This window comes from Pundamilia nyererei, unplaced genomic scaffold (assembly GCF_000239375.1).
Source record: "Pundamilia nyererei isolate P.nyererei 1_Seehausen unplaced genomic scaffold, PunNye1.0 scaffold00006, whole genome shotgun sequence".
Taxonomy (NCBI): Eukaryota; Metazoa; Chordata; class Actinopteri; order Cichliformes; family Cichlidae; genus Pundamilia; species Pundamilia nyererei.
Window position 1 is genome coordinate 4,306,380 of NW_005187407.1, and position 25,743 is coordinate 4,332,122.

The following is a 25,743-nucleotide window of genomic DNA, read 5'->3' on the forward strand; positions in this document are numbered from 1 at the left end:
TCAGAAGGCTACACTGAGTTAGATTTTGCCGGCTGACAGGCAGCAAACACCCTGATGTTGAATTCTCTCCAAACAGAACCGGTTTCATCCCAGCAGTGGAACAGAGTCCATCACTCACTGGAAGCCAGATCAGAAAATGGAGAGGACTGGTTATCTTCAATGTACAGTAAGTCAAATTGTTTGGACTGAAACGTACAGTCAAGTAAAAAATAAAATTTTTACAGGACTCTGTGAAATCCCGTGGAAAACTAAGTGCCCCCTTAATAGTTCCATAGTAATGAAGAGGGTGAGTAGCACCCAGAGGCTCCTAATCAAAGACTTTTTATTAACTGCAACGCACCATTCAAAGTCCAGACCTCACCCTGATTGAAATGCTGTGACAGGACTAAAGAGAGCTGTGTATAAACAAAGCCCAGAAGGCTTGACTAAAATTCTTTCACAATGATGTGAAAGACTGATCAAGTCATAAAGAAAATGATCACTTCAAGTTTTTGGTACTAAAAATGGCTCTGCATGCTCCTGAATCATGAGATAGTTTTTCACATAAATGCACAGAGTCCTGTGAAAACCTTCTTTTTTATATGGCAGTATGTAGGTTACATGCAGTCATCTACTAATCAGCAATCTTTATGGGTTTTACCTGGTTTCCAAACATTAACTGATGTCCTTTTTATTAAGCTTGTGTTGCTGTCCAAAGCTTCCACAATTCCAGCAACAACAGGCCTTCCCACCTGGTAACCTGTCATTAAAAATGTGTACACATGTTATTCCCAGGTACTGTAAATACTTTATTTTATACAAAACCTCCTCTTGGTCCTACCTGGGTTGCCCGAGTTTGGCTCGCCAGAAAATTCTCCATTTAGAAATGTGGCAGAATACTTTGTGCTTAATGTTGCTGTTAAGACAAGAGAGTACCAAAAATGAGTTTAAACTACAGGAAAAGAAAACAATATTAGTCAGAACCATTAGTCAAGCTAAACAACGGCCAAGCGTTATAGCACTTACCGCGACTATTTAAAATGATAGTCCCAATAGTCCTTGTCAGCGTGATGCCTGTGATGCCATTTTCTCTCCAGTAAAACTTGTAATGCAGCGCTAACGTCAAATTTTCACAAACCAGCATCTCATCTTTTGAAAAAAAATGCCCAAACATGCCAACATTAAGGTCAATTAAACATTTGAGTTGTGTTAGTAATGCAGTAATGTAATGTGGATACCTGAGGGGGCAACTGCATCTATTATGGAAATAAATGGACTCGTATCAGCAGCCACTTCATCAGTTACATCCACCACAACATCACCTGAAATACAGAAATAAACAAAACCATTTTTAAACAGCTCGACATTCAGATAGCTTTAAAACACGTCAAAGCTTTTCTATAATTTATTATTTTTAAAAACTACCTCCTTGTCCATTCTTCACTTTAATGCTTAGGTTTCCTGACAGTGTTTGTAGAGGATATCCAGTTGGACAGGAGAGCAGCAGAGTTGTACACTCATAGTTGAAATTTTTCAGAAATGCTACAGGAGCATTGTTTACACAAAGTCCAAGGACCTTCTGTTGAACAGAACAGTTGTTACATTAAGTGTTAGCTGTCACTGCTTTGGAATACTTACATATAAAACATTCCTATAATAAAAGGCATTAAATACACTGGTCCCTCGCTATATGGCGGTTCACCTTTTGCAGCCTTGCTGTTTCTTGGATTTTTTTGAGGTGCTTTTTTTGTCTTTTTACAACGCATTGTGTTCTGTGTCCCGATTAGCTGACCATTGTCAATCAATCTCGTGCCGTTACTCCTGTACATCAGCTTGTCAAATTTACATAAATCTTTGATCGCTAGCAGCGTGACTCTGAAGTGCTGTACTGTATGTTTGTAAGTTTTCTCCCCAACAAACACAACAATGTCGACGAAATGTCATCACCTGCGGGTCCCTTTGGTTTCATTCTATAATACTGCACTTATTTTTCTACAAGGTTTGAACTTTGAGAGTTTAAACAAAACAGAAAAGTGTGAAAATGTTCATGCCTGTCTGAGAAAAGTGTATAAAGAGTGTAGTGAGGGGTTTTACAGCCTTAAAACATCTATAATAATTGTAAAAAATAAAGTTGGCTACTTCGTGGATTTTACTTATCGCAGGTTATTTTTAGAACGTAACTCCCGCGATAAACGAGGGGCCACTGTACACGCTAACACTAACCTGAGGAACAGTGAAGCATTGGCCATTTAATGTGAAAATTGGATTTCCTTGAATATAAACATCAACTGGGACTGGAGCTGGTAAAACTGGACTTTGGAATGATGGACCAGGCTTAGGTGCACTAGACAGGTGAAAGACAAATGATGATAACATGAAACATGAAATTCCTTGATAAGTTGCAAGACTGAAATATATTTAAACCTTTCTCACATTGTGTCTCCCTTGTAAAAGTGACCAAGGTAAGGGTTGTTTTCAGGGGGAGAGTTGACACATAAAAATGGAAACCAATCTGGGGAATTTCCTGTGGACTGCACAGAACACTGATAATCTGGAGCCGGAGAGACCTGCCCACCAAAGGGTCCTGGCAGACAATGGGATGAGAACAGCTTCAAATCTTCATTGGAACAATCCTGTTGAGGGGGAAGTCACAAATTAATCACTTGATGATCAACACAGAAGAAAATATTTGTCTGACATCCACACCTGTCTTTTAAAAAATATTACCGTGTCACAACAGCAGAGTATGTCACACGCTCCGGATGTCAGGTCACAAGGACAAGGGCCCAGGGGCTGGTACACTTGGTTTGGAATAACTGTTTTATTATCTGAAATGGAGATTTCAATTTTTGTTGTTTGATTTTTTTTTTTTTTAAATGAAAGCACATTACAGTGAGACACAAGATTCATTTGAATTACCAGATCCAGGATTAGCAGGAACCAACAGGGCATGTATCTTAGCCTGGATCAGCAGCGATGCCTGGGGTGTACCGTCCACACAGGCAGACACCTGAAGGGCTTCCAGGATGCACAATGCTCTTTCACAGCAGTCTGTGTTTGTATCATTGTTGCCACATAAATGCAGACTTTGATTCAGTCTTAGATGAACTCGAACTGCAGTCTGGGACACCAAATGAGACAAACAAGACCATGAAGAAAATGCATGTCCAAGGATCAACTTTATGAAATTAAATTTTTGTTGTAATTAACTCAGGTGCTTGTGTCTTACTTCATCATTGTTGCATCTGTTCACTGTACATTCTTAACTCAGATCAATTCATTAATTAATATTTGAAATAAACTTCATGCTTCTAACAACTCTGGTGTGTATTTTCTCCATTTTATGCCACAAAAAGGACAGGACAAGTCTCTTACCTTTCCCAGCTGCTCCCTTGTGAGGACCCAATTTGTTTCTTCTGCTACACATGATGGAGAACCAATGTTTCCTGTTAAAAGGAAACCATCAACAACAACCAAATGCATCCAAAATTATTTTACTGTCACTATTCATAATCCTTATTATTATTGTTGCATCATTTATGGTTTATCATTGTTATCATTTCATTGACACATTTATTGAAACTGGTGAGGTTATATTAAAGTCTGTATTTCAGGTGTTAGCATAAGCACATAATCTTTCATTGCAGGTGCAACTGTAATCATGTTATACACATATTGCATAATTAAAGGGTTGAAGCTCGGGTAAGTTAATTAATGGTTTGAAGCTATGGGCAGCGCGATGTCTGGCCGATCAATGGAGCAAAGTTCAGCTATTGAAAGGTTGCCTACATGTTTACAGTATAATTTACTATATGTGGCCTGTGTGTATTCAGCAGGCTGCACTGGAGTTGGCCTGGTCACAGATGAAGTCTGGACAAGTAGAATAACAGGATGCATCTGGAGGAACTGTTCTGTTTTAGTGACGCGAGGTACTGGTCATCATAAGTATAATATTACACCCACCTAAGCTGTGAATTTATAAAATGCAGTTAAACTAGTACAACAATATCACTGCCAGAACATGCTGGGATGCTGGGGGGCTGGTGGACCAAAGAGGATATGTGGTGTCCTGGAGCTTTTACCTGTTGTGTTGGATGGAGAAACTGTCCTCAGGCTAAGAGAGATACCCGAGGTGTTTCCCAGCAAAACTGCAGTGACCACTGGTCCCGTTGTAATCACAAAGGAAGGCTGGAAAACTTTCAAAACAGTTATGTCACATATTAGCTACAAAAATTCACTAAAAAATTTAGCAACTGCTCGTTTCTCAGGTAGGTTTTGCGAAGGTACCGTCAGCTATTTCAAAGCAAATTAAATATAAGGTCTTACCGACAATGTTTTGAGTGTAAGCCAAGCAAGCGAAGAGTAAAACATGTGTAAAGAACGAAGAATATAATAATACGACCACATTAGCCATTTGGTTCGCCTCAGGAAGTCGACATATTTGTAAACTGTTCGTGATGTCCTAGCAACGTCCTTAACCAATCACAGCCCACGATGAGACCAGAGAGGATCTCGCTTAACGGAAAGAGCGACATCATCTGGTCAGGAGTGATTTATACCTATACACTCAGAACCTCACTGGCCTCTGGTGAAGAAAAGCATACCAAAATATTACATTATATTTGATTGATTGATTGATTGATTGATTGATTGATTGATTGATTTTATTTTTCTCCAATAAATCCCACGATTCTGTGGATACAAAGTACCAGAATAATGAGTAACATCACAAAATCAACTAGAAACACTTAAAATATTAACAATATATAGATCAACATTTGAGGACAGTATATATAATATTTAGCAAAAGGTCAGTAATTAAAGACGTGTCACACTTGTGTGTGTCACAAAACAAAACTACACATAAAATCCAATAATAAAAGTTTGTCACTATTTTTTCTGTTTGTTTGTTTTTTTGTTGTTGTTTTGTTTAATTGCTTATTTGTTTTTTTTGCAAACCAGTACATTTCAAATTTGAAAATCTATGGATAGCAACAATAACACTTCGGCCTCTAGGTGGCAGCATGTAGCTGTAAGTCTGCGATGACAGCTGCTCTAAAAAATAGTAGAAGAAGAGTCTTGTCACGTGACCTGTAAATCAACGTGCTCGCTGGGAGTCTGGAAACAGTACACATCTGTACTGTGGAATCGATGTGATGATGCTGGGGTTTGAAGAGCTGCTGAGAAGTCTGCAGGACTGTGTGATCTCCGAGAATGAAGCAGCTGAGAACGTCAGCCGGACTCTGAGGCAGTTTCTTCAGAAACTGTCTGAATCGTCCAGGTAGCAGCTGCACCTCAGGCACGCATAGCTATTTTCTAAAACACTGCATGCTGTTCTGAAAAGTTTGGCTGAATAAGTGCGCTTCCGTGAACAGGAGCGGCGTGAAGAGATGCAAGGAGCGCTGCTTGGAGGAAGCTGTCCAGCTGCTGAGACAACTTTCTGAAGCACAGCTGTCTGGTTTAGAAAACGACCATCTCACACTTCTCGTCAGGCTGCTCATATCCACGCAGCTACAGATGGTCGGCATCTCCACAGCTTGTCGCAAAGTGGACCAGGTTGGCTGTATTTTGTGTCCGATGTGGCTGTTCGCAGCTTAAAGACAGAAAGGCACATTTACACCTTTATTTTATTCCTTAACAGATGTTGCAACACTTAGCAAAGGTGGACCACCAGCTGGTTTTTAGAGAGACCCGTGAGTGTTTCCACTCCGTAGTCCACAGTGACCAGGTACAGAGTCCTCACTTCGCTTTGGTTTGTCGCACATTTCCATAAAAGGACTGCAGCTAACTTTGACCTTGTCTTCATTTCAGATTTTGTGTTTTGAGGATTTGCAAAGAGGTCAGAACAAATTTAAACTTACATTTATTTTTAGTAAGTTGCCACCTTTAACTTGTGTTTAACTGTTGTTCCTGTGCGTATATATATATATATACACATACTGTCTGCAGCTTGTATGTTCCTGGAAGACAGCACTGTTGGCCGTGAGGTGTGGAGAGAGTCGTACATGTCCATGCTGAACAAAGTGTCTGAGTTACTCCCTGTCGCACTGCAGCAAGAATCCCTGAGAGATGGACCGCTGTGCTACATTACAGTCAAGGTATGCGAGGAGCAGTGTGGATCACCATCAACTTACTGCGTGACCTCTGTCACTGACCGGAGAACTGTAATCTCTGCAGGTGTGTTTGCAGATATTCCAGCTGTTGTCCAGTGAAGTTGCTCCTCTGGTGTGGGATGAGGAACAGAGAGCCCCAGTGCAAAAGATCCTGCAGACCCTTATGGCCATAATACTTGGACAGGTTTCTAAAGAATTAATTAATCACTCACTTACGGGATAAATGTCAGCTGTTACAGCTTAATGCTGACTGTGTCCTGTCGTGCAGTGCTGCAACAGAGACACTCGTCTTCTTGCCGGCACCGCCGTGGCCATGCTGATCAACACAGCCTCAGAGAACGGAGCTGGAGGAGCTGCAGCCTGGAGTCTGCTACAGGTCTCTCACTTGGGTATGGAAGCAGTGACATGAATGTAGAAGCAAATCAAGCACTGGAATTTGAACAGATATTTACCCAAGCGAACATCGGCCAATACATGTAATATATGTTGCACTATGTCTAAAAATTGATCAGAAACTATGCACACAATGTGTTATCACAGATTCTACAGCACACTGTAAGTGTGTGGACACTCGTTGCTGAATAGCTCCCACTTCCTGTTATTTCTCAGAGCCCTGGCTGCTGGCTGTCGGTGTTCTCCGGGTGCAGTGCGACCCTGCAGAAAAGGATGGAGTGGCCAGACTGGCTGTTTGCAGAGGTCTCCTGACCTGCTGTCGACCTCACATTTTGCTCAGTTCACATGAGGACGCCCCAGGAGTAAATCTACCTGAAGTCCACCTCAGAGCATGCATTGTGGTTGTGTTTGCTTTCATTTCCAAACTTTTCTCTTTAGAATCGCCTGCTGCTGCACGGTTTGTTTCCTCTGGTGTTTACTTTGTGCGAGGAGAAGCTGGATTGTCACTACTTTGCCTTCGAAGGTGAGTTGCTGCCTAAGCTGTTTGTTCATGCTTTGCAACACTTCTGTGGCCTACATAAACCTGAGGTGTTGTTGCAGTGTTAAACTTATGGCTGAAGAAGGTGAAAGAATGTCTGGCTGATCTGTGGAAGGTGACACGTGTTCGCCTTCTTCCTGACAACTGCACTCTGCTGCAGCAGCTCATTCACCTCATCTGGACCAATGCAGAAAGCCCAGTGAGAACAGAACTATTATTATTAAGTGAAGTGGGACGTTTTTAATATTCAAACTCTTCGATAGACAAAATTGGCAATATGGAAAGAATTACAGAGGACAGGAGTAGGATAGGCAGAGGAAAGGGGAGCAGAAAAAATATCCTATCATATTCTACTCCTCTCCTCTATAATTCTTTAGTAACCATGTTTGTCTTGTATATTTTTATGTCTGATAGACAAAAGACTTAAAATAGACTGTAATTGGAATCAAATTTGTTTATATTCTGTCTTGGTTGATGTCATATTAGCTGCTCAATAAAGTCATATTACAGCCAGGGTTGTCGTACTATGCGTTTGCAGGTGGACGGGGTGTCAGAAACTGCTCGCAGTGCATTTTTTCTGCTGCTGGATCTCTATGAGATGGACTGTAAACAGTTCTGTGACACAAAGAGGGCTCTTTATCTTACTCTGCTCGAGCGAATAATGAAGCTACCTTGGGAAGCCAAAGCTAAGTATCATCGCCTGTGCGCCTTGCTGCCGTATCTGGGTACTGACAAGGTGAGAATTTAAAGGCAGTTACAGTGTTAATTAATGTTGTGAGCTAGTCATTATTGGCTATGTCTTTGTTTACTTTTTCTGTCTTTCTTTTGCCCTTCCTGTCTTCAGCTGCTGGATCAGTGTCCTGAAATATCCAGTCATCTCCTGAAGTGCTTGTCTACCAATCACCTGGCACCGTGTGGGTCAGAGCTTTATAAAAGTCTGATCCAGCAGCAGAGGCGAGAGCTGTGTGATGGCTCTTCTTCACACGCGGAGCTGGATCTGGCGAGTCACTGGGCACGGCGTTGGCAATCTGTCCTTCATGAGGCGCTGACATCTGAAGTGCCTCTTCTACAGAACAACAGTGCAACGCAGTTATTACCCTGCACCTTCCAGGTGTTCCCCTCTGCTGTGGACCACATGCTGGCCTCCCTGGACCCATACACCCCAGGTCACCTCCACGCCTGGGCCTGCATCTTGAGCTCTTATCGAGCTGTAACTGGAGACTCCCTCTGGGCCCTTCAGGGTAGTTCCACCTTAGAGACCCTCCAGCTAGCTCTAGGATCTGCAGATGACAAAGTACGACTTGCTGCTCTCAATCTGCTCTGCTGCTGCCCGAAGACCAAAGACACACCAACTCCACAGGAGATGGCGATCATGAGGACGTTCATACCTCAGAATCTAAACTGCGACTCCTCGCCTTTTCGCCAACATTTTCAGGCTGGAGTGAAGAAGTTTCTGATTCGGATCAGAGATGGCTGTTTGGCATATGTCAGAGGACAGAAGGGCAAAAAGAAAGGAGAATCCTCTCACTCGGAAAGGACACAGGATCTCTTAGATCAGGGAATAGGTGAGAAAATCATCATTTTTGAATGAGACCTTTCTAGTTCCCCATTTTTGTCCTTAGACTATACTAGAGTAGCTTTGCATGATTCACAATTCAAAATAATCCCCATTTAACCTACACCAGGGCAGGCAGGTGGTCCTCTGTATGAAACAAACTCTCCTCCCTTTAAGGCGATCGTTCCTTTAAGCCAGCTTCTTCTGATTGATAGGCAGTCTCAAACAGGTTTGAACAGTGCGTAGGTGAGTGACTTCTTCTTTTCATATGTCATATAGGATTTGTGGAATGGCTGAGTCAGCTTCCATACACCTATCTGGCACCAGGACACAGTTATCAGAGAAAGAAGACGGCATTGCTGTTGCTCTCAGCAGTGCTGGAGACTTGCACAGACACCTGGAGCCCAGACAGGAAGAAGGGACAACCTCCGGGTACGTTTGGAAAATGTGATGCTGATATTCTACACTTAACAGATTTTTTCCCTCCTGTTTTTTGGCTTTTAATGATATCTGTGGAACATGTTTGCAGCAAATATCAGTTCTCTCATTAGCTGTGCCAGACAGAGAGGACAGTGGGATTTCTTCTGCAGGACGAAACAGCTAGTACTTCTCAGCTGTTTGGAAGATTCTACAAATGAGGTAGAGATGCCGTTTCTTACCTTGAAATTTTAATTGGTTTAAATCAATCGAAGCTGAATATAAGGAATTCCCCCCCCCAGATTCGGGAGCTCGCTGCTGGGTTATTGTTGAGATTTTTTCCACCCAGTTTTCTAGATGATCTCACTGAAGTGCTGCATACGAGAACTAAACAGCTTCTATGCAGTCCCCGGGTGCAGGAGGCCCAAATGGGAGCACTGATGATGAAGATCCTCCTTCAGAAGTAAGAACTGCTCTCTAAAGGTTGTCGTTCTTATTATATTTCTTTTTTTTTGGCATGTGGATTCAAAGCACAAGCTGTTGATTAATTAAGAGTTGCAGTCTATTAGAGAGTGGTGTGTTTTGGTCCCCTACAATATGTCACTATTGCACAATACTGTAGCATTCCCAATGCTACAGTACTTTTCTTGCTTTTGGAGAATTGAAATGATAAGATTCTTTAAATGATGCTGTAGGTCCATAAACTCCTGATTGTGTAGACGCAGTTGGCAGTCAAAGGAACAGTTTGCATTGCCTGCTGATAATACAAAGGAACTTTAGAAAATGCTTCACAGGTAGTGAGATTTCTTTGGCAGGGGAAGTTACTGAACACCCAAACTCTGTGAAAAAACATAAATCAGGGTTAACTCAGATTAGTAATATAGTTGCTAAAATAAAAAGACATTTCCACTAGAAGAACATGTGATTTTTTTTTAAAATTTACAGACGTACCAGAAGCTTTGTTCTCACCTCACGCTTAATAAGAGCCAGCTCACTCAAAACAGAGCTGCCACTGCTCATTGAAGAACAGTGCAGAAAGGATGGCGTGCAGTTTAGTCTTTTATATAAGAAACTTTTGTGGCTTGAAAATACTTGTTTGTATTCACAGGTAAGATGAACTAAGGAGACACAGTATTATGAAACCAGACATGCAATGTTTTACATAAAAACAGAGCTTTGTTTTTAGCATTGATAATTGTAATGTACATCAAACTGGAACAAACTGCTTAAAAACAGCTTCATTCTCACTGATGACATTTATTCGTTGTATATTTTGGACTCTGATTGGACTATTTAGATTCACTGTGGTGTGACGATCGGATCCATTGTGCCGTTTTTTTTTCTGGGGACACCAGGAAGAAAATTAATTTCCGTTTTTTTGTCACTGTAGATCAAAACACCAGTGTGAGGGCTGCAGGCTGAACAGTAGGGACAGTAACTCAAAGGCCTTCTGCATGGTTAAAGTCCTGGTGAAGGAGCTCGAGGAGCACTATCTAACAGCCAAGGCAGACATGATGCTTGCTGCCAGAGAAAAGCCTATACATGGTGAGACTGAGAGACATTTAAGATAAACCTCAAAAAAAGTTTCAGTCCTTTAAATCCTGTCACGAATTGGGTTGCAGGTGCTCTAAGTGCTCTTCAGAGGTGTTTGCTTGAGACACCCAACAGTGTATATGACACACTTGACCCCAGTCTGAACATGGAGGTGCTGGGCCTGCTGGAGAACATCTCTCTGCTGCTGCTCGGTGTTCTTTACGGAGATCCGGAAGCATGTGCCAGCGAGAAGGGTAACAGAACAGTCTGCAGAGACACTTCTCACTTAGTTCAGATTTATTTCTACACCTCTCGAGAAATTACTCTGTCTCGTCCTAGATGCACCGCCTTCCTTTTGTGATATGGGAAATGCCATCAGCTCTCTGATAGCCCAAACATCTGCAGGTGGCCAGGCAGAGGGAGAGGAGTGTGTCCTGCTCTCTGAAGAGCACAGCCTTGTTCTCACCTGCTGCTGGGTCTCCCTCAAGGTATAGCTGTAGATGTAGATGCACAAACTGATTGCTGAACGTTGAAGATGTTTTTACCACTTTGATAAATGTGCATTATTTGTTTTCTGATTAGGAAATAGGAATATTTTTAGGCTCTTTGGTGGAGAAAATTCTCACACAATCCAAACAACCCAGCAAGTGCCTTCTAACAAAACAGGATCTAATCAAAGCTGCAGAAATATTCAAGAATATTCTTCTCAAATGCCGTCACTGGGTAAGTTTTATAGAGCCCACTGAGAGGCACTGAGTCTGGATGTTCTAAACTTTATGAAACTATATTTTTTCCTCACCAGGGGGCAGTAGAGGGATGTTGTATAGGTTTCACAAAGTTCTGCGCTTCTCTGTTGAGCAGCAGTGATCCAGAGCTCAGGGATATCCCAGCCCAAATGCTGAAAAAAGTAAGTGATGGTGCATTCCCGGGTTGAAAGCTTTACACGGATTGTTGGCTTTTAGATTGAGTTTTTCCACTCGTTTCTGTTTACAGGGACTGCAGGTTGTTCAGTGTCTTCGTTCTACATCTGTGACCCGGCGGGCTGCGGGGTTGCCTATGCTGATCCTGTGCATTTTGTCTGCAGAAGAAGCGAGTAAAGCAAGACCACTGTTAGCCCACAGTATGCAAACCTTGCTGGAAACAGCCAGAACTCCTCTAAATGATGACTGGGACCAAACGTTGGACCTGCCACAGGTGCGTAGCTACAGAGGGAAGATGTTGGTTTTTGTAATTAAAAAAGACAAAACAAAAAACAGCAGAGGTGGTGGAATAATTGTGCTTTCCTCTTACAGGTGTGTGCAGTGCACACCCTGCAGGCTCTGGTGCGGAGCACGGCTTTGGGAGCAGCTATCCTTCAGTTTGCGTCAGATGTAGCTATCTTGTCACTCACTCTGCTCAGCTCTCCTTGCTGGGCCATGAGGAACGCTGCTCTGCAACTTTACAGTGAGACACTCACTCATTTAGAGTTTTAGTTTTACTATGTATTTGTAGTTTTTCATCATGACTGTTACTGTGTTTTCTCCATTTTTAAATATCTGTACAAATACCAGAAATACCTCAGTTTCCTTTTAAAGAAGAAACCGATTTTGATTATTGAGGAATACGGCTATTAAGTTCAGCCCTAAATATCCTCTGTTTCCAGGTTCTCTCTGCACACGAATGCTCGGCCAGCGGTCGACCTCTGAAGAGGCTGGCCCCACGCAGCATGCTATGTCTCCTGCTGCCTTCTTCTTCCACTATCCTGCACTCCAGCCCTTCCTCCTGGGCGAGCTGAGAGGGTCGGCACAAGACCTCGAGGGTCCACCCAATGAGGCCAAGCTACATCTCAAACCCTCGCTCTACCCTATTCTCACTCTGCTAGCCCAACTCCAGCCCGGTGTTCAAGACTCAGAAGAGTGTGTAATGTTTACATTTCTCTTAAACAGTTTGATTAGAAGTAAGATTGAAACATTACAGTGACTTTACAATGTCACTGAAGACCAGCGATTTAAGGAAGGCATTTTAGGAAGTTTTCACATTTGGTTTTTTGCTTAAAGTCAGATAAGAAAATCAATATTAGTCTCATGTCTGCACAGTAAATATGTAGCTATAGCTAGCTACCATAACTACTGAGAGCAAGAATAAAACATTTAGAAATAAGCAATCTCATTTTGCTGGAAAAAATAAGTATATTCATCAAAATGTTCCTTGTATAGGTCAGCATTTTGTTTCATTTATACATTTCTGGTATATGTTAGTTGCACATTAATAAATCTCTGTATTGAGCAATATTTAATTAAGTGAATCTCCTGGCTTTCCTCCTTTCTTCCAGAACTTTGTCAGACTTCCTGCCTCCTTTACTCCAGCTGTCTGCCAGTCCGATTTACAGTGTGAGAATGATGGCCTCAAAGGCTCTGGTTGCCATGACTCCTCCCTCTGAGTACATGAACATCCTCATCAACCTGACATCTCAACTTCCCAGTCCACAGCAGCAGTGCTCTCACAACCGGCTCCATGGACAGCTGCTGCAGATCAAAGCTATTCTAGAAAGAGCTCTCTGCGGCAACAGGTGAGACTTAAAAGAGCTCTTTATTCTTTCATCTCACACTTTCAGGCTTTCAAAGGGCTTTGTTCATTCATCAGAATGTCGGGTTTTGAAATCCTGCTGTGTTTCCATTAGCAGCGCCCCTTCAGATGACCTGTTTGAGGTGCTGAGCAGGATAATAGCATCGCTGTGGATGGTGACTGAAGCTCAACGCTGCCCCCTGGTGAGAGCAGTCTATCTCGATGTGGTCGATGCTCTTAGAAGATTCTGCTGTGAGACCTACCTTTCAGATCTCAGCAGCACACTCCTGCGTCACCTCCAAACACCTCAGCAGAGTCTTCAGGTGTGTGAACTACTAACCTGTTTATTGGGCCCATAAAAGGTCTTCCAAAGCCTGATACATGTGGCTGGTGCAAATGTAGCTCCTTCATTTTATATAAAATAAGCACAAATGTGACTGTTATCAATATAATTAAATTTTTTTAAGGATTCTTCTCTTGATCTCAGTCACTCAGTATCTGGTTGATTCAGAAAATATATTTGCAGCTGCTTTTACCACAAGTCTTTCTTTGTTTTTGCCTAATCCGCTCTGTATTGAGCCTGTCTATACCTGTTTCCACAGGTTGGGATGTCATCCTTCCATGAAAAAGCCATTCACTTTCTATGTGCAGATCAACAGTGGGCATGCAAAATCTGGGAGAACTTCTCTTCAGCGAGCCCTGATCTTAGACTCACATTGGTTGCATGGGTCCTGGATGGGCAGAGTTTGCGGCAGACTGGCTTGAAAGAAGTGGTCCAGAGGGTGCTGCAGGTAAAACGTGATTTGTTCCCTACACTTGAGGCAACACAGAGAAAGCAGACTTTCCCAAAACCAGCCGAGCAGCTTTTTTTTTGTAACGACCTTCTTATAATACAATGAGAGGAAACCTTGGAGCCAAAGATAATCTTAAATATAATGCCAGCCGAGGTTGACAGCTGGCAAAAGAAAGGGTGTGCCCGTACACTATTATAATTTGGAAAAAGGGCGACTCTAGCACAGTCGTGCTGAGGATATATTCCCTTTATATCACTTGTGTGTTATGTTATCGCTAAATCAACCAACTGCATTGTTTCCTGCCAGTGTTACTCACCCATTTTAAAAAAGATCCGATAAGATCCTGAATATCTGCAGACAGTGGGAAAGATGATTCTTTTGTGGTTTGGTGTTTATTTTCCAGCAGTTTTTTTTACCTGTTTATCTGATTTAGTAACAATGCATAAGCACTGCTTTCAGTAAACTGAAAATAAAGAAAAATTATCTGTTAAAAGACAAAAAAGAACCTGAACGTCTTACAATCAAATCCACTTCCAGGCAAATTTAAGGGAGGCGTTGTTGAGCCGCAGTGTGGAGTATTGCAGGAGCTACCTCGCAGCCCTGGTGGCAGTGATGGCCAGAGGTGATACCGCTTCATCCCAGCGTGTTGTGCTCTTGGCCCCACTGGAAGAGCCAGTTCTGCTTGAGTGTCTGGATTTGCTGCTTAGGGACCTGGAGGACCAGAGAGGCGGGCCAGAGTTTCTATCCCAGGCTTTCTCTGCTGCTAGCCTGCTACTGTCCCATTGGCCACAATCCAGGTTTTTACACATTTTATTGCCCCACTTTATTTCTTTATTAAGTCCCATATTGGAGTACGTCTCACTGCAGCCCTAATTTTCTTCTTTTCTTTTGCCAATCAGTCTAAAGATATCCATGATCCAGCGCTGGTGTGGTATTTTGGAATGCCTTTGGGCCCCAGATGTCCCTGAAGTGCTCAGGATAGCATGCGCTGAAGCTCTGTGTGTGGCTGGAGCGCCACTCATGAGCCACACAATGAAAGAATACAGCACTCTGGTTCCCATTATGATCAGGTATTAAGGAAGTGAAAGCATGTCGTCAGGTGATGCACTCTGATGAGCAAGACTTCATAACACTGAATCTTCCCTCCTAGGTTGATCAACACAGGCCTTTACTTGCTGCAGGACCAAAGCCAGGAGGTGAGGATTAAAGCGGCTTGTTTCGCCTCCGTGCTCCACCATGTAAGAAGAGGCCAAAGCCAGAGGAATGTCTACCTTATGCAGGTCAATCAAGCTCTGCCATTCCTCTTGGATGTGCTGCTAGAGGAGTGCTGGGATGCTCCTGGCACACTGGAGGTGCTGATGTGTCACCTGCCTCAGTCTGACCTCAGATCTGTGCTGAGACATGCCTCGGTGGAGGGGTACGTTTCATCACTGAATCAATGCATTTGTACAAACGTAACCATATAACCATATTAACTGCGTGTGGCTTATTGCTCCCTCTCTCAGGTGTTCCAGTCTGTATGAGCAGGATGAGGCCAATGTGTTTGCAGAGCCCTCTGTGATGTCCGTGCATGTACTGCCTTACCTGCTACAGATGGCTGAAAAGTACTCTCAATCCTCTTCTCTGGCACGGAGCCTGAATTCATGGGCACAGGACAATGCTGCACAGGTGGTAGACGGCCTTGCAGTCTGCAAAGAAGTCCAGCCAGGTGCCACATTAGCATGCCAAACACCATATACATACTCTTGCATATTTGTGAATTTTCAATGTTATAATTCAATTATTTATTCTTTCTATAGCTGAATCATTGACCCCCTTATGGCTGGCTCTCCTTGTGGACCCCCGTTTCCACAGCACCCTCTGTGGCCTGTTGACCAGGGCTGCCTTCCTCCTCCGACTACTGAAAACATCTAATTGTATACAACACCTTTGTGATCCTTTATCCGTGAACACGCATTTACAGGACGTTTGTAGACTACTCACTCAGAACGGTGTCCACTTTCCTTCTGCTTTGACAGCTGCTGTGGCTGGAGAGCTGCCACTACAACAGAGCGCTCAATGAGCAGAGCCTTTTTGGCTGATGTGGCTGTGGATAAAATTACCTGCAGACACTTGAAGAATGATGATGAGTATTGCGGATCTTGATGCTGCAGTACAAGGTTATGTAAGAGCTGCTACCACTTCTGGGCATTATGATATTTGCTCTACAGAAAAGAGACCATCCAGGCTCTTCATGCCAACTGAACATATGCTTAAAAATAAAAGAGAAGAAAAAGAAAACAGCTGCTCCTGCTAATCTCTAGAGGGATGTTAATGATACAATGCCTTTTAATAAAGTTTAATAACATTTTCTGAGGGTTGGTTCATTTCTTGTAGAGCTACAGTCACTAGAATAGCAGGTCTGCCTTTGATCACCATAAACCGTTTCCCAGCTACAAGTTTGCTGTGTCTGAGCATCGACAGCAGTGAGGCTCAGAGTGATGCAGTGATGTAATGCAACAGCATCTGGAGAAATTATCTGCCTGCTACCCACCAGGGGAATACAGTGCATGCTTTATTGTTCCATTAGAGGCCTTCTGCCTGGATAAGTGTTCCCTTTCCAACCACATGAGGGCTTATGATTATGGACTTGAATGTGATCGAGAGCCAGCGGTTGCCCTGCAATAGACCGCACACTTGAGCAGTCTTACATCACTGCTTTTGTTTGAGATGGGCAGCTCTTGTTATTAGATAAACAAGGGACATCAAAGCGGGTGTACATGCTGTGATTGGACATGATTAGTAGTGCAGCATTATCAGTTTATTTGTATCTGAACCTACCTCTATATGTGCTTGCACTGTGCATATATGAAGCGCTGCACTTGTGTGCATCTAGGTTATGCAACAGTAATGACTATAAGCTTGTATTAATGGCTCGTAGATTAAACTTACGCAATGTGTCTTCTATGAGCCATGGCAAAATCCACACCTGAGTACTGTGAGATTAGCATGAGCCTCAAAGGAAACCGTGTGGGCCGTGTTGATAACGGCTCATTTTAAATAATGGAAGCAGGAGAACACAAGTGTGGGGGCCATATTTGGACAAACATAATCATTCTATCTAGAATCCTTTAAGAGTTTAAATAGTGCCTACAGCTTGCAGCTGCAGATAAAAACAAAACCATGCTTCCCTTCCTTAGTTTTAAACACACTTTACTTTCCTACTTTTTAATAATCTTGTTGTTTTAACTCTTGAAAGCTTTTTCACATGCCTGAAAATAAAAGTGTACTTTTAATGAAAAGCTATTTTAATTGTGTTTTTTTGACTGAACGCTCCTTTATTCCCCTTAAACTTGAAAACGAAGTATGAGAAGTGAGTTTAAGGTCATGACGGTTGGAGATTTCCTCCTGGAGGCAAAGTGTGCATGAACCTGGAAAATGACCATCTGCTTCAAGAAAAGCCTCTGTCGGCCTTTGTGACTGACAGTCTCTGGGTTCTCAGTAAGCCAGTGCCCTTGCTAATGAAATGATTAACTATGGCAACGTGAAACAAGACCATGTATGCGAAGCCCCTTTTATGTGATGTGTAAATAAATACAGACGTGTGTGCACTGCACTGTTTGGACGTCATGTTTTTCCACTGTTCTACCACAGGGACCCAGCTAATCTTTGCGTTTGCAGTGAGAAAATACCCACACTTAGTTTTGTTTTCTTTTTATAATGAATTAAATCTTATATGAAATCTGAAATGACAGCTTCTTGTATCTTGATTTAAAAAAAAAAAAAGCTTATGCAGTTTATATAATCAAGAACTTTTTTAAGGGTGATACTTTGGAAAAATGTTAGTCATTAATATGATTAGTGCTGCTTACTATTATTTTCCAAACCTTTAAACCATCAAATATTAGGCACAGGCATCTGGATTGTCAATGTGAATGGTCAACCTTACACAGCCTAAAGCTTCAGATCACTCAGATTTAGGCTGTAACTGCTCAGTATTGTCAGATAATTAAACAAATAAAATTGACAAAAAGTTGACATCTTGATGAATCAGTCTTGTTCAGCTTAGCTTTTTGTAGTTTCATTTATATGCATGAGCTGGAACATTTCAGGAGGTTTAGCCTTTTAACGTGAACATTTAGCGCAGCAGGTCTCTGTGGAGGAGAACAAAGATGAATGCAGACAATGCCAACATGTGTTTTCACAGATTTCTTTCATTTAATCTCCAACAAGGCATATTTATTATAATTTAGTCGATTTCAGATAGGGCTCAGACACGTTTCTGAAGGTAAGGAAGTCTTCCTCATCAGGTTGGAGAAACTATAATCGAATGGTCATGTTGACTTTTTGATTCCTAACCACGATGGAGAGAAATTTCTTAGGAGAATTCTTTACAGCAGCTCATTTCTGGAGAAAGTCGGGCTGATAAAAAGTGAAAGTGTTTATGACATAGACAGTCTCAATGAGACAAAATGATTAGATCCAGAGAGGCCAGAGTGTACTGGAGCGTACGGCACACATGTTCACTGTTTGCTCTGGTGATTGCCTGAAAACTGAGTAAGCATATATTTGAAAAGTGGCTGAGTGAACATTGACTGAGTCACAGGTTGGCTGCCCTCTTTATTAGTCAGCCAACAATGGCACAGGCCTCCACTCTGCTTTGAGCATACAGCTCCCTGTGCACAGGAAGAGACAACTGGCAGCCCTGCTTTATTAGGTTCAGCAGAGTCCACTTCTGACAATATCCACCTAAAAAAGAACAAAACAAGGGGGGAGGGGGAAAAAAAGAAGGCCTCCTGGGGTGGAGAGGAAGCATGGGAAACAGGAAGAGGGAGTTTGGATAAATGCACCAAGTAGTTAGAGCCAGATAAGACCTTGCAGTTGGAGAGGGATTAAAAATGGAAAAGTTTTTAATTTTTTTTTCATGGAAATGGAAAAGTAGAGCAGCTATTTATAGGAAACCAGAGAAAAGGGTGTAAGTGTGGAAAATAGTCTTGGTTAAGGAACAGGATCGAGGCTCGATAGTTGGGGGGAAATAAGTTCTCCTCACAGCTTAAGCAAAACAATCTCTTATCAAGGCTGCACGTATTATTTTTCAGGGTATGCTCTTCATTGTGCATGTGTGTGTGTGTGTGTGTGTGCTTTGCATAGGAATCTGGTGAGGCTTTAGGACCTTGAGGTTTGCACTGCAAAGGACACCTCTTCCTCCTCCACCACCACCGCCTCCACCGCAGAAGGCTGTTTACGAAGTAAGCTGAGAGCTCGTCTTGACAAAAACAAGGGCTGGGACTGCAGCAAGAGGGGCAGTGTGTCTGAATCCAGCACAGGCTCGTCCTCCATCGGAAACACTTTGTATATATTGAAATATATATATATACATTTTTGGTGTAGAGGGAAAATGCTGTCTGTGAAATCAGCCCGTCAGCTCTGCAAAGTGTTTTTCTCTTTGCACGTTGTTTTCCTGAGCGTGGCTCTGGTGGAGAGCAGGGCATCAAATGGAGACCAAAAAGGTAAACTTGTGCTTTATAGACTGATTTTTATGTATGTGTGTGTTGAATTCCTCTTTCTTTTTTTGTTTTTCTAAAAGCTGTGCTCCGAGTGAATGTTTATATTATTTTTCTATCCTTTCGTTTTCTTTGCACAAATAAGTTCATGTCTTGCGCTCACTTGTTGTTTTGCTGTTTCGCTCAGACTGCGTGAGATCCCATGGTGTGGACTACAGAGGAGAACAACAGAACTCCTCCTCAGGTCTGAGCTGCCTAATCTGGACCAATACTACAAGGGACTATGATGTTACAATCCATCCAGATTCAGAAAAAGGTACAAAAATATATTAGATCTAATGCCCCCCTTAAAATGAAGTCAGATTTGAAATGTCACAGATGTTATTGGGCACAACAGTTTCCGTGCTGGATAACAAACAGCATGGAACATCTTGGCTGAGGTGCTGACATGGCAAAATCAGAGGAAAGGCTGTGAAATACAATAAAAGATGTGAATTTTCAGCATCTGTGCCTGTTGATGGTGTTAAGTGGCCTATTTTATGCACCAGTTGCTCTTTTCCTTTGTTTGTGCTCATACCAGGCCGTTCATTGTACTGTGATGAAGTAGTGGTAATGATTAATGAATCCACACAGTGGGGACAGACATGTAGAGATTGCCCTTTATTTCTACAAGGCATGGTATCAGACACATGCTATTTTTTTTTATCATTCCTCCTGTAGGTGTTGGAGATCACAATTACTGCCGAAACCCAGACGCCTCTGAGAGGCCTTGGTGCTACATTGCTGGCCCAGATGGAGCAATTCAGAGAGAATCCTGTGCACTTGAGACATGCAAAGGTTGGTAAACCCTATACACAGCGGTAATTATTAATACTATACGAGTTGTATGCACAGTACAACTGCCATTTGCACAACAAATTCGACATTTGTAGAAACATGGCCAAAAATAAGCTGCACTGTCTGGCCTTGCAGTAGAAATGGGGTTGTTGTTTTTTTGCTAATAATGATGTTTTCTAGCTTCTCAGCTTGAGGTAAAACTTATTAGTCAATGCAAAAAGTGTGCAGCCAAGTTGGAAACTCTTATCACTTAAAAAACAAAGTTTCCATCTAGCACATGTCTAAAACTTGTTCCAGTCTCATTGCAGATGGATCAGTGATGACTTGCTTTTAAGAGTGTAGTAGGTCATACAATAACAAAGCACCAGCGCACGCGTCTCAAACTTCTGTTTGGGGAAAGCCGTTGACCACGCCCAGCACCGAGCTTATTGGCACAGAGGAGAGGTTTTTCCCACGGAGACAGCAGCTAATTGGCTGAATCAGTTTATGACTTCCTGCCCTTTAACTGGGGCAGAGTTGATAAACAAGTTCTGTGGAGGAAACGGGGAACAAAAGATTTAAAGAGCAGACGTTGTCATCTGTTGGAGTGGCAGTTGGCTGTGCTGGGCTTGTTTGTGTCTGGTACATTGGAAAAAAACAACCCAAAAGGCACGTGCTCGTCAGTCCCCCTATTGATTTACATCCCAACAGTTTGTTGAGAGACATCTCAGAGCTTTCCTCATGCCACAACATTACCGCTGTTTTTGCGTCAGCGGTAATGTTGTTGGACCAGCAGTAATTGGACACCACATGGTCCACTTCTGGTCAAATTGAAGTACCGCCACACACTAAAGAATAAAACTATATATTAGGTTTTAAAAGCATAAATACATATTCTTGGGTTAGGGTTGCCAAAGTGAACTACTTCATGTAAAAGTAGAGATAAAAGGTAGGAAATGGAAAAACTCCAGGTTCAGACCCAGAGTGTTTTACTACGCAGACATTCTGCTGTAGTTTTTGCAGGATGTTCATTGGAATTGCCTTTTCAAACATGCAATGACTTCACATTCTGGAATGGCAGCATATGTTTCCCCAAAACGACTGTTACTACTTTTACATTACACATCACTGTGCAATGTTTAGCATTAATAGTGCCTTCACAGATTAGCAAGCATCCTCAGTATACTAAAAAGTTTCTTTATGGCCAAAAAAAACAACCTATTACTTCTGTTATATGGCAAAACATGACTTGGGGAAAGACCACTAAAAGGTTGTTTTGCTGTATGTTTAGAACAATACTCTTCCATACCAGCAAAGACTGAATCCCTCAGCACAAAAGCAACCACTCCCTCCACAGAGAGCGCTCAGCCAGCCAAAGCTTCGCGGGGAGATGTTCCAGCTCTGCAGCCAGTGATGGGGATCAGCCAGCGAGTTCATACAGGACCAAAAAAGAAGAAGGACCTTGGCGCTATTGGTATGCTGTGCTTTTTTGTACTTTAAAAACATGTATGATGCTGGCATTGTGCACAAACCTGCAGCTTGAATACGTTTTAATTAGAAATTACACAGTTTAGTTTTTAAAGGAGCTGAAAGTCTTTCTTATATATCTGTATCTTCTGTTTTAACCATTTTCCTCTTCTCCTTTTGTTTTTCAGGATATGTCCTTGCTATCATCATGATGGGGATTATAATCGTCCTTGGAGTGGGCATCACATTGGGCTACTTCTATAAGAGGTGAGCATCTTACTCACAGCAAGCCAGCTGGTTCAGTATCAGAGGGATTTGTGTGCATGAGGATGTTCAGGATTGTCTGTTCATGGATGGTGAGCTACTTAGATGTGAGATAAAGCCAAAATGCGATCCTTCAGAGTTGCATCGTCCAGTTTAAACCGGCTTGTAGTGTTTTTGATAGCTTTGAAAGGTGGAGGAGGAATACCGGAATGATTCATTCACACGACATCACGTGTCATCGGCGTACTCTAAAGTTTAGGCCATCGACTATTAAACAGATTCCCTACCGATGGTCTCTGTTGTTCTTCTCAGAAGCAAGGCAGCAGTTTTATGAGCTTTCTCACAAAAACCACAACAGAACATGAGGGCAAACGTGGCATGAAATGAAATGCCTGCAGTTTATTTTAAGCAGGAGGGGCTGAATGGGACAGGAAGCGTACAGTTATGTAACGTGCAAAACGTTAGCCCCGATGTTACGAAAGAGGGGACTCGGGTTCCCTTTGGCAAACACAAAATGCCCTCCCGGATCTGTGTTGGGCTGTCCTATCTGATTAGCGCTGCCCCGTCCTCGTTTTCTATTATTAGGAAGTGATTACTAATAAGGAGGAGAAGCATATTATGTCAAAGGGTTTATAAGTGGCCTCAGCATACACTGGCAGCATCACCACCAGTAATGGGTTTGATGAGTGGGAGACATGCTTACATTCTTTGCAATTCGCTGTCTTTGACTGACTCTGCATTATCTTATGCCACCTAAAAGAAGAGCTGAGGAAAGATTTCACCCCAGACTTCTCCAGGCAAAGATTGCACACTATATCCCAGTGGAAACAGCCTGCAGTGGGAATAGATAGCTTATTTGACAAGGAAACCAATCCCCTCGAGGCTTCCCTTCTACCCCAAACACCATCCATTTGGATTACCTCCAGGAGTGCACTGATTCATTTTGTAGCATTAAGTACAAGTAATCTTTTTTTACATCTCGTGTATCGCTAACCCTCTGGTCCTGAAAAAGAAATGGAAATTTGTGAAAAGTCTAAAGACTTTGTGGTGATATAAAGTGTTTCAAGGCAGAGCAAAGACAGCACAGGAGCAGGCAGATAGGCGTATATTGGCCTGTTTTGGCTTCAGATCAGCAGAAGGTCACCTCGTGCTGCTTCCCGTCGCTGCATTGCCTTGGAGTAGATAAACTCCCTGCCAGCTTGTGAGTTCTGGGTTCCTCTGGCCATCTGTCCCACTGCTGACAATGCAGCGCTTGGTGTAACAGGCTGTGTTATCTACGTACAGTATGCTCTCTGAAGACCCTTATCGTGAATATGCTGCCTCGGGTGACGCCCAGAAATACAGTGTGTAGGATCAGCGACAAGGCTTCTGAGTGCATGCGAATGATAGATATTTTCATGATGCTGAAAACAAAACAAGACTTGACTGTGATTGGTTGTTTGCATGATAGCTAAGAGTTAAAAGGGAGAATGAACAAATGCTACTGTTAATTAACAAAAATCCATTTAGAAAAATCAGTTATTGCAGATTCATCTTTTGAGGGTTAACTATATATAAAGAGATATCATAACCGATCTATGTTTTGTGTTTGCCTTTAGGGGTCGGGACCTGAAGAAGCAGCATGAGCAGCGGGTCTATGAGCGTGAGATGCAGAGGATCACCCTGCCCCTGTCGGCTTTCTCCAATCCCACCTGTGAGCTTGTAGATGAAAACACCATTGTTATCACAGCAGAGCATGAGACCACTCCCGTGCAGGACGACGCGGATGGCGGAGACCCTCTCATGGCCCAGCAAGCCGGTACCCCTGGAGCATGAGCGGGCATCTAGTTCCTGATGATTTTTCTTTTCTTTTATGGACCAAAGCACTCCCATCTCCCTGTTTCTCCTTTCCACCTCCCTGAGTAATGTCTATTTTAAAGGAGCAGGGGGCAGTGTTGTCTCCGGAGACCTGAACTGAATGAAGCTTTGTCCTTTCTGTATTTGTTCTTAACACGTGAGGCACAAACAAGATAAGTTCACACACAGTGGACACAGCCTTAACAACTAGAAACCCATTACAGTGGATCTGTTGTTAATGAGCACGTCTGGAGGTCTTTAATGTTCATATCTGATACTTTTGATAGCCAAGAGAATAAGGCCTATTCTCTTAAATAACAATAAGAATATCAAGTCAGTGTTTATAATAATACGTAATGACACCAGTGTGTAAAGAGGTGTTGTTTGGAACGGGGAAAATGTTCATAACCTTTTGCTTTTCAAGGGAGGTTTGATTATGTGATGGATATCTGGTTTATTTTGATTTGTAGTGACCTGCTGGCTGTGCTGGCGGGGAGGCACAGACAAGAAACCTGTGCGCACAAAGACCGCTTTTTCTTGCGTGCACACTTGTGATACAGATGTGGTCCAAAAATAGTCTCCCTCTTGAGACAGGATGAGGGAGTGTGAGGTAAGACAGGCCCACTAAAGACAAGGGAAGGCCTATAACTCAAAAAACTGCCTTAGCATGATACTTCTGAATGTATTTCCTTTATAGTGTTCCTGGAGATTTGTTTTTCGTGTTCAGCCGACGGGTAAATTTGATTTGAAAACATCGATGGTGGTCCCGGGAAGATGTGAAAAAGAAGACTTGCTATTTTTTTTTCACAGGTTAAGGAGTGACAGGAAATTTTCCAGAGTCTTCTAAGATAAGATAACCTTTATTAGTCCCACACGTGGGAAATTTGTTAAATTTGTTCTCAGGATGAACGAGAGACAGTAGTTAGATAAAATAGCACTGCCGCAACACAGACCAGACGCGTTTAGAAAAAAAACAACATAAAAATCTGTATTTGCAGTCCAGGGCAGTGTAGCTGAAGAGGTCTAGATTAGATTGACACATTTGAGTTGTGCACTGCGATGCTTTAGAGTTGACACAGGAATGGAGTAGATAGTAGAAACAGTCCAAAGTTTAGATGTTCACATAAAAACACTCGAGAACATGATTGCATGTGTATGGTTGCCTGTTGTACGTGTCCCCTTCTGAGGCTTTTATTGTGTCTTAAAAAAACAGGACTAAAATCACTGCTTGAGAATAATTAAAAACGTTAGACATCATCAAGATTTTGCAATGGTAGTTTTCACTGCGTTACTATGTTGTTTGTTATGATCCAATCACTCCAGAGCATCTTGTTTTGTGATTATTGCTGGATCCGTATCACTGGTAATGTTTAGTTACTGCTGCTCCGTTATTTTAAGTGTCTGTGCGCTGGCTGCGATCATTGTTTATAGTAGCAGTGTGTTTAAAATACTTTTGTTCAGCGTTTGGATTTAGAACTTGTATTTTTATGAATGCAGATTTTCACTACCGAGACTGAAATAAATAAAAAAGCTAAAAGTACAACTTATAAGGTGTGTTGGACTCACTATGTTCTTTCTTACATTTATTGCAATAAAGAAAACAATACAATAGAGCTGATTTGTTCAAAGGAAGGACGTTTTTATGCACTGGCTCCCCCTGCTGGCAGTTCTTAAACACAACACTGAGGCTTAGGTTTAGCTGACTGCTGATAGGACAAAATCAGTTAAACATCAGAAAACTTAAACTTTTGTGGATCCATTCCACCTGCTGTGGTACAAATGAAAAGGGACAACACGTGCACTGAAAGGGAACAATCTTGCAGGTGGTAACGGAATCTAAATCCTTTACGCGAGGAGCACAACAGGAGTCTTACAAAATGACCTCCAGCTGGCTGATGATGTGCATGTTTCTGACCAAACTGTCAGAAACAGACTCCATGAGGACCTGGTGTTCTTTAGTGGGACCTGTACTCACAGGTCAGCACCATGCACGTGGATTGGCAACTGTCAT

General features: G+C 42.4%; 3 protein-coding genes across 6 annotated transcripts in view; 2 read left to right on the forward strand and 1 right to left on the reverse strand.

Annotated features, from left to right (window-relative positions):
• tctn2 (tectonic family member 2) overlaps positions 1-4,489 on the reverse strand; it is a 6,079-nt gene extending 1,590 nt beyond the window's left edge. The window contains exons 1-13 of the mRNA XM_005722400.1: positions 4,306-4,489; positions 4,062-4,175; positions 3,355-3,425; positions 2,899-3,100; positions 2,707-2,807; positions 2,413-2,612; positions 2,203-2,323; positions 1,405-1,558; positions 1,218-1,301; positions 1,006-1,128; positions 821-895; positions 641-739; positions 3-117 (exon numbers count right to left, since the gene is read on the reverse strand). Coding sequence (XP_005722457.1) covers positions 3-117; positions 641-739; positions 821-895; positions 1,006-1,128; positions 1,218-1,301; positions 1,405-1,558; positions 2,203-2,323; positions 2,413-2,612; positions 2,707-2,807; positions 2,899-3,100; positions 3,355-3,425; positions 4,062-4,175; positions 4,306-4,393 — 1,547 coding nt within the window. The 5' untranslated portion in view covers positions 4,394-4,489. The remainder of the gene's footprint in view (positions 1-2; positions 118-640; positions 740-820; positions 896-1,005; positions 1,129-1,217; positions 1,302-1,404; positions 1,559-2,202; positions 2,324-2,412; positions 2,613-2,706; positions 2,808-2,898; positions 3,101-3,354; positions 3,426-4,061; positions 4,176-4,305) is intronic.
• Positions 4,490-5,016: 527 nt separating this feature from the next.
• Positions 5,017-16,215, forward strand: LOC102198749 (thyroid adenoma-associated protein homolog). Of its 4 annotated transcripts, XM_005722401.2 has the most exons (32): positions 5,018-5,260; positions 5,355-5,535; positions 5,621-5,707; positions 5,791-5,818; positions 5,929-6,077; positions 6,157-6,276; positions 6,361-6,481; positions 6,702-6,847; positions 6,924-7,008; positions 7,086-7,222; positions 7,562-7,759; positions 7,868-8,588; positions 8,858-9,010; positions 9,108-9,217; positions 9,298-9,458; positions 10,386-10,540; positions 10,618-10,782; positions 10,868-11,016; positions 11,111-11,251; positions 11,331-11,435; positions 11,522-11,722; positions 11,821-11,971; positions 12,171-12,423; positions 12,840-13,076; positions 13,188-13,395; positions 13,675-13,863; positions 14,404-14,663; positions 14,766-14,936; positions 15,017-15,283; positions 15,372-15,574; positions 15,666-15,782; positions 15,885-16,215. In XM_005722401.2, the coding sequence occupies exons 1-32, from the start codon at positions 5,136-5,138 to the stop codon at positions 15,926-15,928; spliced, it is 5,538 nt and encodes a 1,845-aa protein (XP_005722458.1). In that variant the 5' UTR covers positions 5,018-5,135; the 3' UTR covers positions 15,929-16,215. The 4 variants fall into 4 exon arrangements, with proteins under 4 accessions (XP_013770429.1, XP_005722458.1, XP_013770422.1 ...); XM_013914968.1 differs by having other exon boundaries at positions 5,019-5,260; positions 15,666-16,215; XM_013914971.1 differs by having other exon boundaries at positions 5,019-5,260; positions 13,191-13,395; positions 15,666-16,215.
• A 2,796-nt stretch (positions 16,216-19,011) lies between these two features.
• Positions 19,012-24,706, forward strand: pik3ip1 (phosphoinositide-3-kinase interacting protein 1). Its single transcript, XM_005722168.1, has 6 exons — positions 19,012-19,355; positions 19,537-19,665; positions 20,070-20,186; positions 21,457-21,639; positions 21,821-21,899; positions 23,495-24,706. Exons 1-6 carry the CDS (start codon positions 19,244-19,246, stop codon positions 23,709-23,711), a joined length of 837 nt encoding a protein of 278 aa, XP_005722225.1. The 5' UTR covers positions 19,012-19,243; the 3' UTR covers positions 23,712-24,706.
• Positions 24,707-25,743: the final 1,037 nt, after the last annotated feature.